General features: G+C 43.9%; 1 protein-coding gene across 2 annotated transcripts in view; it reads right to left on the bottom strand.

Annotated features, from left to right (window-relative positions):
• The window catches only part of POLQ (DNA polymerase theta), a 149,928-nt gene that overhangs the window by 111,263 nt on the left and 22,238 nt on the right, over window positions 1-16,427 (bottom strand). For both annotated transcript variants that reach the window (XM_054042860.1, XM_054042870.1), the window contains exons 5-8: window positions 13,806-13,914; window positions 11,832-12,051; window positions 1,303-1,462; window positions 1,042-1,188 (exon numbers count right to left, since the gene is read on the bottom strand). In XM_054042860.1, the coding sequence (XP_053898835.1) occupies window positions 1,042-1,188; window positions 1,303-1,462; window positions 11,832-12,051; window positions 13,806-13,914 (636 nt within the window). The remainder of the gene's footprint in view (window positions 1-1,041; window positions 1,189-1,302; window positions 1,463-11,831; window positions 12,052-13,805; window positions 13,915-16,427) is intronic.

Here is a 16,427-nt window from a genome sequence, read left to right as displayed (position 1 = left end):
TGGAGTAAACATATAGCAGCTACCACTAACAGTGACAGTTTCTCTTTTTTTCCATGTTCGCCCTTTGTCAGAGACCCAGAATAACAGCTCCTGTCCATCTTCTCATCTGTCTCAGTGTTTGGTTGACTAAATTGTTGTTGACGTCATTAAGCCTCACCCTAGGTAACTCGGGAGGGTGGAAGGCCACTAAGTGAATGAAACCTTCCTGCACTAGGCCTAAGTGAACCAAACTCTATCCTTCCATGTTTAAACTCTAATCAACCTCAAAACCCAGGTGCAATTGGAATATGTAAGCAACCAGTTATCTGTGTGCAACCCCCTGCTCAAGCAGTAATAATGAGGCCTGCATGTTTCTGGCTGAAGGGAAAAAGGACAAGATAATGGTTTAAAGAAGTTACTAACAAGCTAGGCTTATAGCTGCCAAGAATGACTTAACTATTACCAGGGACGGGAGGGGTAGAGGGAGAAAGGGAGGGCTAGAGGGGAAAGGGGGGGGTGAGGCTTAACTGCAAAATGTATAAAAGAAGAAAAACTGTTCCTGTTAATGTGCTTGATTTGAGACTTGCCTGTCTCCTTGCACCGCTTTGGGATCCCAAATAAACTTTGTTTGCTTCTCCCCCTGGTGTGTTTATTGGCGCGAAGCACACCGGGCAACGGACCCGCTGTTGCTTTGCCTCGGGCACCCATGTGCTGGCAACATTGTCTTAACTCACTCACAAAGCTGATAGTTTTGACAACATGTCTTGGTTGTAACTGAGTATTTCCAGCATTTAACAAAAGCTGGGTTTGTAAATTGCCATTGTCCTTTATGTTGAAATTAATAGAGAGAGGTGGTTTACCACACAATTACTGAGTTAAGCTTTAGGCCACAAAAAAATAATCTCAGGCTTAGCTTTAGCTGTGGGTGGCAATAACATTTGATTTACCTATAAGTGACAAAAGGGACTAAAGACTTCAGAATATGACTACTAAATATAAGTCCAACTAGATTTTTGTATCTATATAGTATGCTCATGAGAAATGAGTAAACAACTCAAATACCTGCATGATGAAATGCCACTCCCCATGGTAAAGTACGCTGGAGCACAGAGTCCAGACCGGACGGTGAGCGCCGTAGCTGGTCCATCACCTCTTCTATTCCTTCCTTGTCCAAGGCAACTGGTGAAAGTGCTGAGGTTTTGGTAAACCCTTTAGTCAGGAGAGAGAAAGAATATTTGTATAGCTTTCAGCAGGCTTACTCTGCTATAAAGGCATAGTGCAGCTCATAGTCTCCTATTAAGCTCCTTTCTCATTCCCTCTTACTCTCAGCCTGCTGCGGGGACCAGTGTTGCAGATTGTAGAACTCCCTGGCTATGATGTCTGCCAGTTTTTCACACCAGTTCTTGGATGGACAGAAGAGTAGGACTGAATGGCCATCGCGAATGGTCTCATAACACAGGCTCACCACATGGTCTTCATCTCCCTGAATTGAAACAGACAATTCTTTCAACAAGTTATTGTATCATACAGGGTTTGTAAATGCTGCCATTTTGGCCTCTATCCCACTTCAAATCCCCTATCCCAATTCAGAGGGAGAAACAAGGGAAAGAAAGGGAACTGAGTTTTCTTGACTTTTGAAAGTCTAGGGATTAGTATGGTACACTGAGTATACATGTCTTGGGCCCAACAGATAAATCTGAAGATTTGTGTCAAAATTATCCCTGGCTTACTCCCATTGTTACAATCACAATTAAAACCTTTTTAACCTTTTATTAACACAAAAAGAACAGTTAAAGTATTTGAAACTTCAGAAGTTAAGTAAAAACTTTAACAATTCTCTTATTCCCTTTAGTTGTATAGAGTTTCTTATATGGAAACCTCCCTTGTTTGACAGTTTCTTTAGATGGTATTAAAGATGAAAGTCGAGTGGTTATTAAAGTTCACAAACATACACACTCCCAAGAGAAGGAAAAGAATAAGGAAGTATAACTTCTTGCTGATTTTGTGTGTGTGAGTGAGAGAGAGATGGATGGATGGATGGATGATTTCTTGGAAATTACAGGCAAAGCAAATACCGTAATTTTAATAGCTGCAGACACTTAAAGTCTTACTAGTCAGACTAAAATCTTTGTCATTAGCTTGCTTTTTTGATTACAGGTTAATAGCATGTTTCTGACATGGATTTGTTAGGGATAGTTAAACCAGATTATTTTTAAGCAGACGGCCAAAGGAGGAATAAAGGCGAGAGTAGAAGTCAGGTAGGGAAGGAAAAACAATATTACACTACAAAGAAAGCAGTAGCAGAAACTTCAAGTGCACATGACAAGTCTTGTTCAGAATTCTGCCAAACCCAGCAGAGATGGTGATGTTATCTGGCTCCCTTTTCTTGCCCAGTCTAGTTAGGACATCTTCCAGGATCATGACAAAGGCCCAAGACCATGACAGTAGATCCCAGGGACCCAGTGAGCTGTGGTCACCTTAAGGGTGAAACTCCTTCCCTCAAGCTGTTGAGTCCACAAATTTGACTTTCCAGCCCACCTAGCTTAAGCATATTGAAGAAAAATGGGCGCAACCTGATCCCATCAAAAGTATTCAGTTAAAACACAGTTACAGTTATTCCAATTATAAACATTTATTTTGGTTTCTGGAATCCCTCCACTTGTTATGCCAAATTATGATCTCTAATCACAGTTCTTTTTGTTTAAACAAATCCAATTTTTGCCACTCTCTCTTAAATTTTGCTTATTTTATATAACAGGCTGAGCTGGTCTTAGAATCATAGAAATGAAGGACTGGACGGAACCTTGATAGGTCATCTAGTTCAGTCCCCTCCACTGAGGCAGGTCTAAGTATTATCTGGACCATCCCTGACCGGCGTTTGTCTAACCTCCAATGGCAGAGATTCCACAACCTCCCTATGTAACTGGTTCCAGTGCTTAATTTACAGTTAGAGTTTTTCCTAACGTCTAACCTAAATCTCCCTTGCTGCAATTTAAGCCCATTGCTCCTTGTCCTGTCCTCAGTGGATCAGGAAAACAATTTATCACTCTCCTCTTTATAACAAACTTTTCCATACTTGAAGACTATCATGTTCCTCCCCCCAACCCCTCAATCTTCTCTTCTCCTGGGAAAACCCAATATTTTCAGTCTTTCCTCGTAGGTCATGTTTTCTAGACCTTTAACCATTTTTGTTGCTCTCCTCTGGACTTTCTCTGATTTGTTCACATCTTTCCCACTTTGTGATGCCCAGAACTAGCCACAACTCCAGTTGATGCCTTATCAATGCTGAATAGAGTGGAAGAATTACTTCTCATATCTTGCTTACAACACTCCTGCTAATAAATCTCAGAATGATGTTTGATTTTTTGCAACTGTATTACACTGACAATTCATATTTAGTTTGTGATCCACTATAACCCCCAGATCCTTTTCTGCATAATCTTTCCTAGACAATCATTTCCCATTTTGTATAAGGAAGCAATAATCAATTGCACAAAGTGTAGTACTCTACATTTGTCCTTACTGAATTTCATCCTATTTATTTCAGACCACTTCTCAAATTTGCCAAGATTATTTTGAATTCTAATCCTGTCCTCCAAAGAGATTGCAACCTCTCCCATCTTGGAATCACCCTCAAAAACTTTATAAGTGTATTCTCTGTGCCATTATCGAAATCATTTATGAAGATACGGAATAGAACTGGACCCAGGACAGATCCCTATGGAACCCCACTCAATGTGTCCTTCCATCTTCACTGTGAACACTGATAACTACTCTGTGTATGGTTTTCCAACCAGATGTGCATCCACCATATAGTAGGTTCATCTAGCATATACTTCCCTAGTTTGCTTATGAGATGATCATGTGAGACAGCTGTCACATTCCAGGGTGCAATCCAGATCAGTGAGGGGTTGTGTCACTGCTTGCCCTGCAACCTTGGGCACCTCACAATGCTTTGCTATTGTAGCTCCCAACCTGGGCCGCTCACAAACAGTCTACCAGCATGCAGGTCACATTCTGAGTGTTTTGTATAGCTACAGCCCTGGTCCAGCAACTCTGCCCCAGCAGCCTGTCAGCAACACACCAGCCACATGCTGGCTTCCAGCAGCCTTGGTTACTACCTGAAGGGTGACCCCAACACACTCCCAATGCCAAATTTTCCCAAAAAACATGTGTTCTACAGTGTCCAGCCTTCACCTGGGCAGTTCAGATATTAGAGGTCTGTTGCCCTGTAACTATTTACTGTTTACTATTTTAAATGGAGTTACCAAGCAGTTTAGTTCAAACAAAACATGGGACAGTTTATATTTAAAAAAAAACAACATGTTTATTTAAAGAGATTTTAAGTGAGCATATGTATAAGGTATTAAAGTCAGAAATGGTTACAAGAGAAAGATAAAACACTTTCTGGTATCTAAAACTTAACAAGCTAGACCTGGCCCAAGGTAAAATCCGCACAGTTCCCAGCAATATTGCTGACCAAATTTTCAGATCAGAAACTCCCCCAAATTCAAAGGGCTGGTTCCTTTGTCTTCGGAGATGAATGTGTGTGAAATAGGGAAAGAGATAAGGAGAGACGACATTGGGGTGTTTTTGCCCTTCACTTTTATAGTCCAGTCACACTTCGAAGTTGATTCTTCTAAGGATTATCCCTTAAAGCAAAGTTTATTCATACAGTAAAGGCGGTGACATGGAGTCCAGTGGTGAAGGTTGTTCCATGCTCTTTCTTCTCTCTGGTGTATGCTAAAATGCAGATCTGTTGTCTACTGCCATTTCTCCCTCGTGCTGTCTCAAGGACCCTGTTTACTACTTATATGTAAATTGAGGTAAACACATTCCTGTGTTTAGGATAGACCTGTTTAACAACTTTTGTCTTGGCAGAGCTGTGTGATTTTGAACATGTGCTATCATCTTACAAGGGAAATTCATAACTTTGCACAGGATATTGCTACATACAGTTCACCATATTATTGACCAGCAAGCTATTAGTTTTCAAGGTATATTTTGTACAATTATTACAATGGTGTATAGGGAGCGAATACAGGGCCACTTTCAGTAAGAACAATATCAAAAGCTTTACCAAAGTCAAGATGTATCATCTTCTCCTCCCCCCCCCTCCCCCCCATTAACAAGGCTTGTTACCCTATCAAAGTAGTATATTAGGTAGGTCTGACATAGTTTATTTTTGACAAATCCATGTTAACAGTTATTTATCTTCTAAGGTGCCTACAATTGATCAATTGCTCCATTATTTTTCCAGGTACCAATGTTCAGGTGACTGGTCTATAATTCCCTGGGCTGTCCTTATTCCCCTTTTCATAGATGGGAAATATAGTACCTCTTTTCCAGTCCTCTAGCATCTCTCCTGTCCTCCATGAGTTCTCAAAGATAATCACTAGTGGCTCAGAGATCTCTTCGGCCAGTTCCTTAAATATTTTAGGACACTGGTTTTCAACCTTTTTTCATTTGCGGACCCCTAAAAAAAATGTAAAATGGAGGTGCAGACCCCTTTGGAAATCTTAATAGTCTGCAGATCCCCAAGGGTCTGTGGACCACAGGTTGAAAACCATTGCTCTAGGACGTATTTCGTCAGGCCCCGCCAACCTGAAGACATCTAAGGGTATGTGTACACTGCAATATAAGCCTACGGTTAGTGGGACTCGAGTCACCTGACCTAGGTTAGAAAATCCTGGCTTGAGTGACTACACTGATTCTTAACCCTATGTTAAGATTTTTCTAACCAGGGCTTGAACCTGGGGTGCTGATGTCCGCACTGCAGCACACAGACCCGAGTCAAAGCAATCGCAGAGTCCCAAGCACCCTCTCAAAATGCAACTGCTCTAGCCTTTTGACGATGATGCCCTGTGGGAAAACTTTACTGCCCACCCTGCATGTCACAGGAAATTTGAACAGCCCGCCAACACAGCCTGCCAAGTCATTTTGGTCTGTGCGCTCCCAGCTATCGGAGCCAGCAACAGAGAGGAGCAGCCTTTTGAAAACCTTCTCTTGCTTACGCTTTCATTCCTGTGTCAGAAAATGGACAGAGCTTCTGGGATGCGCCAATGGGCATTTGGGCTGCTTTTTCTGACCCACCAAACGCACCTGACAGATTTCATGATGGAGTGAGAGGAGGAGGAGGAGACATGGCAGACTCGCACTAGCTAATGCTGCTAAGTAAAATCGGCATATTTTACTTAGCAGTAAACCAGCTGATGTTATGTAGACCGGCACTTCTGATGCAGGGCCACAAGCACACAGACTGGTGGGCTCACATTGTCACACAGCCCTAGGATGAACAGCAGTGAATCCAGAACTCTTGCATGAAGAAAGCTACATTTCTGCAGCTTTGTGAGCAGCTTGCCCCAACCCCCCAGCCTAAAGACACTCCCCCTTGCCAGTCCAGAAGCAGGTTGTTAAAGCAGTCTGGAAGCTGGCTACCCTGACTGCTACAAGTCTGTTGCCAACCAGTTGGGGGTGGAAAGGCGACTGTGAGCAAAGTGGTGGTGGAGATTTCTGAGGCAGTAAGGTGTGTGGTTTTCCCAAAGGTGGTGGTCATTAAAGATATTCCTGAAGTAACTGCTGGCTTTGAGAGAATGGGGTTTTCCTAACTGCACAGGGGCCACTGATGGGACTCATGTGCCCATAGTTTGCTCTCAAGGGGTATATAAACCACAAAGGGTACTACTTGATTGTTATGCAGGCCCCCCCCAGAGGCCAATTTATGAAGGTCAACATGGACTGCATTCCCAAAGTTCACATCAGGGTTTTTCACCAATCAGGAGTCTACATTCATGAACAGACTGGGACACTATCCCCACCAAATAACATTGTCATAAACACTATCCCCACTGTTATTCTTGGGGACCCCATGTATCCCCTTTTGCCTTGTCTTATGAAGCAATACCCTGATTTTCAGAGGCCTGGGCAAAAGAAGGTTTAATTACACACTTAGCAGGTGTAGATTCTATCGCTGTTGGATGTGCTTTGGCAAATTAAAATCCAATTGAAGGTGGCAACAGACCCATTTGAATACTAACTCAGCAATGCTGTCTGCATTATTGTGGCTTGCTGTATTCTTTACAATCTTTGAGAAGCCAAAGGTGAGCCATTTTCCCCTAAATGGGCCTATAACAACAAGGAGCAGCTGAATCGGTTCACTCAGCCAGCATCTACCACAACTGGAGTTGGCTGGACCTGGTCAACAGAAGTCAGGGATGCTTTATGTTCTCACATTATCAACTTGCATGGCCCTATGAAAGAGGGGGAATAGTACCTGTAATAATGTGTTTGTGGAGGGAAAGGAGCTGGTTAATTTGGGGGGCCGGTGGGGGTTTCAGTGCTTAGAACTGGACCTGGATCTCGAATGGGATCAAGACCTGTATGCTGACGACCACCTCAAGTGGGAGCAGCTCCGAGAGTCGGGGCTATGGAACCAGCGCCGTGAGTTGGACCGGCACCGCGAGTCAGACCAGCGCCACGAGTCAGACTGGCATGGGCGCGGTGCCGGGACTCAGAGCGGCACGAAGATTCAGGCTGGGGGGCTGATGGACCCAACATGGCAGGCTTGCCTCTGGATGGTGCCATGCTCCGAGGGAGCGGTGGCTTGTCCCTCATAGTGGGAGACTTAGGTGCCATCATCTTGATGAGGCCCCTGGCAGCTTCAAAAGGTGTCCGGGGTGGAAGGCATCATAGCTTCCTCCACATGCAGCTGCAGGGAGTCCAGGAGAATAGGGCTCGCTGGAGAGATGGGGGCCAACACTGGTTGTGCCTGGACCAATGGTCTGCTGGCTATAGGCCTATCCCCTGCACTGTTCCCTTCCGGGGGTACAGCTGCAGTAACAACCCACGGGGTGGGTGGATTTCCCCTTTGCCTGTTTTTTGCAGGCAGTCGTGGAATGAGAGCGGTGCCAGTGAGAATGCTTCTGGGGTCCAGGGGATCGGCGGTTCCTGGGTTAGCACGCCAGGTCCTTTCTCAGCACTGTAGATGGGACCGCAGTGGGAGTGTTTCGCACCGAGGCACTTGGGGCTGGGTCCTGCTGAGGCCAGAGGGCTGACTCCATTAGGAGTTGCTTCAGATGGATGTCCCTCTCCTTCCTGGTGTGAGGTTTGAAAGTCTTGCAGATCTTACACTTGTCTGACTGGTGGGCTTCTCCCAGATACTGAAGACAGGAATCAGGGGGTTGCCCATGGGCATAGGCTTCACACAGGAACTACAGGGTTTGAAGCCCTGAGATGGCATGCCCTGAGTCCCCGGTGGGGCCCGTGCAGGAGGGGGAGCCCCCCAATCCGTTAAGTAGCAAGACTAACCACCAACGATTAACTAACAGAGCGAACTATTTACAGAAGATAACAGAGGAGCTAGGGATTAGTGGGACACTTGCAAATCAAGAAGCCACTGTTCCAACAACTGTCACTGGCAGTAAGAAGGAACTGAAGGGGGAGTCGGGCCGGCAGAGTCATATATAGAGCGCCATACTGATGGCGCACCAGGGGACTCCATAGTCGGCCCGATGGGTAGCTGCTAGGAAAAAACTTCTGACAGCCGTGCACATGGCGCGCGCGCACACACCTAACTGGAATTGATATGAGCAAGCACTCGAAGAACACATTTTCACAAAGTTCACTGTTTCCAGACAGCTCCATAGCCGCTGAGTGATTATAGAGTGGCAAACAAAGATTATTACTTTAAGAAAAACATGAATACTCTTTAAACCTGTTCTTTACTGTTTGCATTTCCCGGTCACCATTTTGAACTCCACATGCTAGGGGTGGGAGGGGCACCAAACTGCTGGGCTACAATCCTCCATTAGTGGATACATGCTGGTAGCTGAGGCTTCTCATAACTTGAAATCCCTCCCATTACTGTAGTAATAAACTTTTAATTCAAATCAGAAACTTATCTGGCTCAGGGGCAGCTTCTGTCTCTGCCTGGCTCCCATTAGTCCCCATGCTGGATTTAGGGGACAGTAGGGCACCATCCGGGCTGACCAGGTCGTCATGCACCACGGTTGGCTCTGTGCAGGGCTGGCTCCAGGCACCAGCTGAGCAAGCTGGTGCTTGGGGCGGCAGATTGAACGAGGCGGCATTCCGCCCAATCCTAGGGCCAGCCGCACAGCCGCTTTTTTTTTTTTTTTTTAAAGTGTGTGTTCCACTCCGGCTGCCCTGTAGGGGTCGGTGGCGGCGAGGAGGACAGGAGCACCCTGCAGCAAGCCTGGCAGGGCAGCCTGCATCCTTCCCTCCCAGCCGACGGGAGCAGTGCGGAGCCCTCCCGGCACGGGGCGGGGCCGTGTGGCAGCGCCCCGCTGAAGCCCTGGCCGCCCCCCTTCTCTCTCTCCCCCACCCACATCTGCACCGCAGGGAGTCCCCCTGCACCCTGGCTCTGGCCGCGCCGCAGGGTGGTTTTTTTTTTTTTTTTTTTGCTTTGCTGTTTTTTGCCCCCCCATTGGTTGTGGGTTTTTTTGCTTGGGGCGGCAATAAAGCCAGAGCCGGTCCTGGCTCTGTGAAAGGCACAGTGCCAAGCACCAGTCAAACTCCTCATAAAAACAGGCATGAAGCTTACGAGTTGCACAAGGTGCGGTTCTGATCCCTGGTCTTCCAGCACTCACTCTTGAGACACTAAAGTCATCCCCTGCGCTGGTCACCAGCCCAGAAAATTTGCAAAGCTGCTGGCTTTTTATCTGTCTGTTGGTACGTGTGATCATTGCTGGTATTTTTGCTCAAGTCAACAGGTTTACTGGCCTCACCGAAAACTGGCTATAATCACGTGACCATGAAGCAGTGCGCTTTACAAAAGACTTGTTCTGCTTGGACTCCATTGCAAACACAGAAGGCTCTCCGAAGATGTGTTTGCAGCTCAGTGATCAGAAGACAATGGAAGGGTTAATACTGAGTTGCTGCTGTATGCCAAGGAAGGGTAGCTTCCATTTTCAATTGAGTCGACTGGAGATTGTTTGGATAGAGAACACAAAGGAAGTTGGCCCATGGGATTGTGGGATACTATTGGTGTACTCCCAGGAGACGAGTCAAGCAGGGCTGCGTCTACATTGCAAAGCAATAGGGCTCAACCCTGGGTCACCGCTTGACCTGGGCTTGAACCCTCCAGCCTTGCAGGGTCCTAGGGCTCAGATCTAGAGTCCAAGTCTGAGACACGTGTGTAGACGGAAAAGGGGTTTGGGCTCAAGTCTAAGCCTGAGCCCGGGCTTACACTGCACCGTGCACATACCCTAACTTGTCTAGAACTTGTTCTTTCCCTCTTTTAGCCTCAGATCCTACCCCATTTACACTGAGGTTCACTATGTTAGTCATCCAATCACTGAACCTTTTTGGCGAAAAACAACAACAAAAAAAGCATTTGAACAATTCGGCCATAGCTGCATTTTCTGTTATTGTCTTTCCCTCCTCATTGAATAAATGGGCCTATGCTGTCCCTGACCTCCCTCTTGCTTCTAATATATTTGTAAAATGGTGTCTCAGTACCGTTATGTCCCAAGCTACTTTAATCTCATTGTGTGCTTTGGCCTAATTTTGTCCGTACATGCTTGTGTTGTTTTTTTATACTCATCCTTCATAATTTGACCTAGTAACCATTTTTTGCGTAACTCTTTTTTGAGTTTCAGGTTGTTGAAGATCTCCTGGTTAAGTCACGGTGATCTCTTACCACACTTCCCATCTTTCCTATGCATTGGGATAGTTTGCTTTTGTGCCCTTAATAATATGACTTTAAAAAACTGCTACCTCGCCTGAACATTTTTTCCTTTAGACTTGCTTCCCAAGGGAGCTTACCTACCAATTCTGAGTTTGCTAAGCTCTGCCTCCTTGAAATCCATTGTCTTTATTCTGCTGTTTTCTCTTCTACCGTTCCTTCAAATCATGAAGCCTATCATTTCATGATCACTTTCACTCAAGCTGCCTTCAAGCTTTAAATTCTTAACCAGTTCCTCCCTATTAGTCAGAATCAACTTTGGGACTGCCTCTCCCCTAGTTGCTTCCTCCACCTTCTGTAGTAAACTTGTCTCCAATGCATTCCAAGAACTTGTTGGATAATCTGTGCCCTGCTAGATTACTTTCCCAACAGATGTCAGGATAGTTGAAGCCCCCCATCACTACCAAGTCCTGTGCTTTGGATGGTTTTGTTAGTAGTTTTAAAAAGGGATTAAAAAGAAAAGGTGCTTGCTAAAGATTAAGCAGTTTGAATTAACATAGCTAGGAAATTTTCGTGTACATTTTTAACCAGATAACAGTTTCTGGAACCTAGCATTGGAATGAAAGGCTCTTCTATTGTATTATTCTGGGTTCAGATGCTCGAAACCTGCAGATATGCAAAGGTATTTTTGCCAAGATATTCAGGTAATTCTCCATCACTGGCAAACTCTTTATTAAAGATTGGATTTAAAAATAAATAAATAAAAATGCTCTAGCTCAAAACAAATCATTTTGGGGAAGTTCTATGGCCTGTGTTATACAGGAGGTCAGACTAGATGATCACAATGGTCCTTTCTTTCCTCAGAATCTATGAACTTTTATCTCAGATGTGTACAATTAGCTCCAATCTGGTTTATAAGAGGGGATGGAGTGTCTCTCTGAGGCAAAGGGAACTAGGGACAGATAGGCCTGGCTGGGGAAAACCCTAGCTTGGGAAGAAGTTTAAGATGGTTTACCAAAAAAAACCAAATCACAGGAAAAAGGTAACTTTAGCCCTTATTTTGAGTGTACACACTATGTTAGAAGCAGCGTAGGAATGTCAGCTACTTAAAAAATTACACTTCATCTGATACATTTTAAGAGTGTCTTCTTTTAATTAGACAATAGAAACAACGTTATCCTGGAGCTAGTTAGCAAGAATCAGTAGTTACCTTCACTTGCAGCATGGGTTGGAATTCCCGCACGAGCTTCATTGAAGAGTCATAAATATTACGGCCAATTTTCACCCACTCCATAAGGGGTACAGGGCGAAAATCAGTATTGTAGAGCTCAGCATTCAGCCAGGAGGCCAGAAGACCCAGGTTAGGGAGGGTGGCACTCATGCCTACTATCTGTACGCTGTCAAAAACAGGACTGTTCTCCTTTGTCTGTCTATAATTGGTTAAAAGAAAATGAAAGTTAATAGAGACCTATGCCAATGTTCTGGTGCAGAATACCAAATCCTATCCATCCAATCCGGGATCCTGATGCTCAAAGGAATACAGTGAATATCTTGCAGCAGAAAAATGGATTCCTCTCCTCTCAGCATACATAACTACAAATGTTATATGCTGATCATAACATTACTCATAATTTAAAAAAATGTGGCTACAAGGCTTAGCCTTCGAAGGCACAGACTACACACACTTCGAAATATTTTTTGAAGATTTCCTTATTATTAATTTTGAGTGTTCAAGTTATGGAATTATGGAAACAAAAGGGGCAGATATATTTTCACTATAACTTTCATAAGCTTAAATATCTTAATCAAATCCACTCCATTTTGTCTCAATTTTAAGCTAAACAATCATAGACTAAGGTTTTCAAAAATGGGCTAGACACAGTTAGGTTCCTTATTTAGGAAATTAAATCAGTAGCGTTATTTTCAAGTGATGAGCATTCACTAGCTTCCATTAAATTCAAAGAGAACTAATGGATGCTCAGCACTTCTAAATAAGTGGCCTGATTTGTCAGATGTCTAAATAAGGATGCAAGAACCTAGTTAGACTGTTTTTTTGTTTTGTTTTGTTTTTTTAAGTCTGTGTAAAAACTAGGGCCAAATCACTCACCAAATGCATGGCCCATCAATAACTCTAACCACAGAATATAGGATTGATTTTTTTAAAAGCTTGTCTGCCACCACAGTGTACAATTTTTTAAAAATTACGTATTTCTTAATCCACCACTGTGTATGCTCCTGCACATTCTACATGCCTTGCTGGGCATGCTGTTAATGCCCAACACATATACAAAGATGTAATTATTGTGGAGCATCTCAACACAAATTGAGTCCTGGAACTAGATAGATCACGTCTGGTCTGAATTATGTTGAAAAATTCAAATCTCCATTACACACAATTTCCTTTCTTAGAAAGTTCACAAAAGCAACAACTATTCAAAGCCTTCCACTCCAGCTCAGGATGGTTTAACACTTAGAGTAATGAAGGGCTCACTATCGTATTATGGCGTGTATATGTTTTATGATTTAGTATAGAAGACACTTGTGATCATTGCTTTTTCATCTTTTCCATGTCAAATGGTAATACGCATGTAAGCAGGTAGAATAACTCAGCAGAGAATAGCTGTAGTCAGCTAAGGCTTTTCCTTTGGATATAATGTTTATAATTAAGCAATCAAAATAAACATTTCCTCGTTTTGGGGGTTTCATCCCAATCCTACAACCCCCAAAACAGGATGCCCGATCATACACTTCTTTCACACATATCAAAACATTTTTGATAGAGAGATCTATTAGGTTGTGAAAGTCTCCTAAAGGAGGCAATAGTGGTAGAAACTCTATTGCCTAGGAATGAAAAACTAAACAAGACAAGACACAACAAATCGAAAACATCAAAAAAAAATTAGCTTACTTTATATTTGAACTTAAAGCTTTATCCCAATTTCTTTTCCAAAAAAGAATGAATTTTACAACAACACACAAATTAAAAAAACACAAGGAAAAAGGTTTTTGACTATAGTGATAGCCTCCTGATGTGATGAGACCTTAATAACAGAGGGATCCTAGATCAGAGTTCTCATCATATTCCTGGAGCCACTCCATATCTCCAGTAACTCAGAGAACAACCTGAATATTGAAGCTGCTCAGAATTCAGTATTAAAAGACAGACACCCCCCAGTCTACCCACCTTTTAGCAACTTTCTCTGTAACAAATCGAACTTTGGTCAGCAAGAGTTCCAGCAGATATCCTCTGTGAGAATCTCCCAGCATGTGCAACTCATCCACAACCACCATCCCTGGTGAAAAGAAGCACTACAGATTTAAAATTTTTATTAAAGTTAATGTTTAAAATTAAATATACACAAGTTAAGAGGGAAGGTCCTGTACATCTGGGGTCAGGCTTGAGTTATGAGGGATTACAGGTATCAGTTACAAGGATCACAAGCTACATAAATATCACATAACCAGCAGAGACCCAGATTGGGTTGCGGGAGTTTTTAAAAGCGTCCGTGGATAAGTGGGATCAGGTATGCCACCCATGGAACGTATAAAGAGTCCAAGTCAGTATCAGTGTAGCGAATAAGTACATGGGTTGGGTACGTCCCTTGGTTCGTCAGGGAAGGAAGTTTCACCAAAGCTCAAAAGCAAGAACAAACCTCCATCACTCCTTCAGCAGCATATTCCATATGAATGGTTGAAATTTACAAAATTCCTGTGCATCCCAGAGACGTTTCTGCTGCTTCCTGTCACTGTTTCTCCTCTGATATTAGTGCATGAAGCAGATGATCAGTTTCATGATATTTTATCTCCAAAATTTGTTTTGTTTAAAAAAATAAAGTTAAATTTGACAGTGTGTTTGGTGGAGTCTAGCTAACAGTGCACCCATCTTTCCAACCTCAACATCTCACCAAATTAAGGTTACCCTGAGGGCTTGTCTACAGTTATTCCAGAATGGCTACTCTTCTTTAAATTCATACCCTACCTCAAACCGAATTAATTACAACATCTTTCTAAATTTCCAGACCGCACCAAACTTGAGAAATTCTAGATGAAATGAACATTCCCACCTCACTTAGGCCAGGTTTATAATCAAGTTTGCCAGCATATCGACGTAGGTTGGGAAGGTGATTTTTTACCAACATAACAATGCTGGCAAAAACTCTAGCATAGACGTAGTTATACTGGTAAAAGAGTGTTTTTACTGGTATAGTTTGTTTCGCTCACCAAACCAGAATAAGTTATACTGGCAAAAGCACCAGTAAAGCACTCCTAGTGTGCACATAGCTGAAGACAGAGAAAAAAGATGCCCCTCCATCCCCCAAGCAACATAAAAGCAAAAAATCAACTTAACTCTGCCATCTACTGAGAAAGGAGAGGGTGATGACATTTCTACCAGAGTGATGTCTCTAGAACATAACTGGTAGTTCGATCTTTTGCATTACCCTCTGGCTAGCTAGTGTCCACATAGTCTGTGCCTCTAGGTTGGAGAAAGAAAAAGTGTATTCTCTATTTGCCTCTCCCAACCCCAAGTCTCCTTCCTGGCTGCTGTACGAGCATGTTGAGGGTGAGCGGTGTCTATGTCGCTCTACCCCTTTCCACAGCCTCTGTTTTGGATTCTCTCACCCTGCTGAATAGCACCAATGCTTTCCTCTTATTTTTCTTACAAATTTCCTTAGCAACATCAAAGTGGAATTGACTTGACTCTGGTCATTTTCATTGCTGACCACAGCACAAAGCACTGAATAGAAGCAGGTAAAATAATGATCCAATCACTTTTCCATCTGCTATAGTTTGGCAAAACTATGTGCAACAACGAAGGTACTACAGCTGCCTGCAGATTCAGGCAGACACAGCACTGCATTCATTTACACTTGTTTCACATTTATTCTCATTAACCTTATGGCTACTGCAACAGCTTCCTACTAACCAAGGGCAAGTGGGCTTTTCAAGTCCTGCACAGGATTTTTTTATTTTTTTTAATTTTAATGAAACAGCAGCACCTCACAGGTCTGTCATGAAGAGACGTCCCGAAGAACAGTCTTAGTCAGATTCCCCAGGACGGCATGTCTCAAATGTGATGTTTTCTGCTATGCAGTGTTATTCTTGGAGGGATTCTGTGCCAATAAATTAAAAATTCTGCAAAATTCTGCATATTTGATTTGTCAAAACAACACTATATACTTATGCCAGTTTCAATTATTTCGGTAATTTATTTCAAAATACCTGTCAGCAACTAGATCTGTAACAATACAGACACAAAATTTTCCACAGGGAATATAGTTAAAGAAACCCCTACAACCCAGTTCCTGTTTCTCTGCCCCATCCCGCCACAGAGCCAAGCTGAGGGGCTAGACACCCACATCCCCTCCCCTCAGATCCCAGCTATGGGGCGCCCCACAGCTTAGACACTGGCACCCCCTATCCCCCAGAGCCCAGCCACAGGACATCCCCTGCCCAGACATTCACACCCCCTACCTCCCAGAGCCCAGTCATAAGGTGCTCCCCAGCCCAGACACTCGCACCCCCTCCTCCCCCAGAGCCCAGCTGCAGGGCACCCTACAGCCCAGACACTCACACCTCCTATCCCCTTCCCCCCAGAGCCCAGGGATCCAGAGGGAGAGAAAGACTGATGCTAGGTCCAGGGCTTGTGTGGCGTTTCCTTCACGCCGCCTCCTTCCTTCAGGGCGTGCCAGGAACTGCAGCTGTGGGAAACTCTCCAGCTTCCTCCATCCATCAGTGTCTTCTATCTGCAAAGTGGGCTCTGCCAGGTCCAGCAGCCCCTAGGGGCAGCCAACAGCTCTGCAGCCCA

This window comes from Malaclemys terrapin, chromosome 1, assembly GCF_027887155.1.
Source record: "Malaclemys terrapin pileata isolate rMalTer1 chromosome 1, rMalTer1.hap1, whole genome shotgun sequence".
Lineage (NCBI taxonomy): Eukaryota > Metazoa > Chordata > Testudines > Emydidae > Malaclemys > Malaclemys terrapin.
The sequence above is the reverse complement of the archived record's forward strand: the minus strand, read 5'-3'. Positions and strand labels throughout refer to the sequence as shown.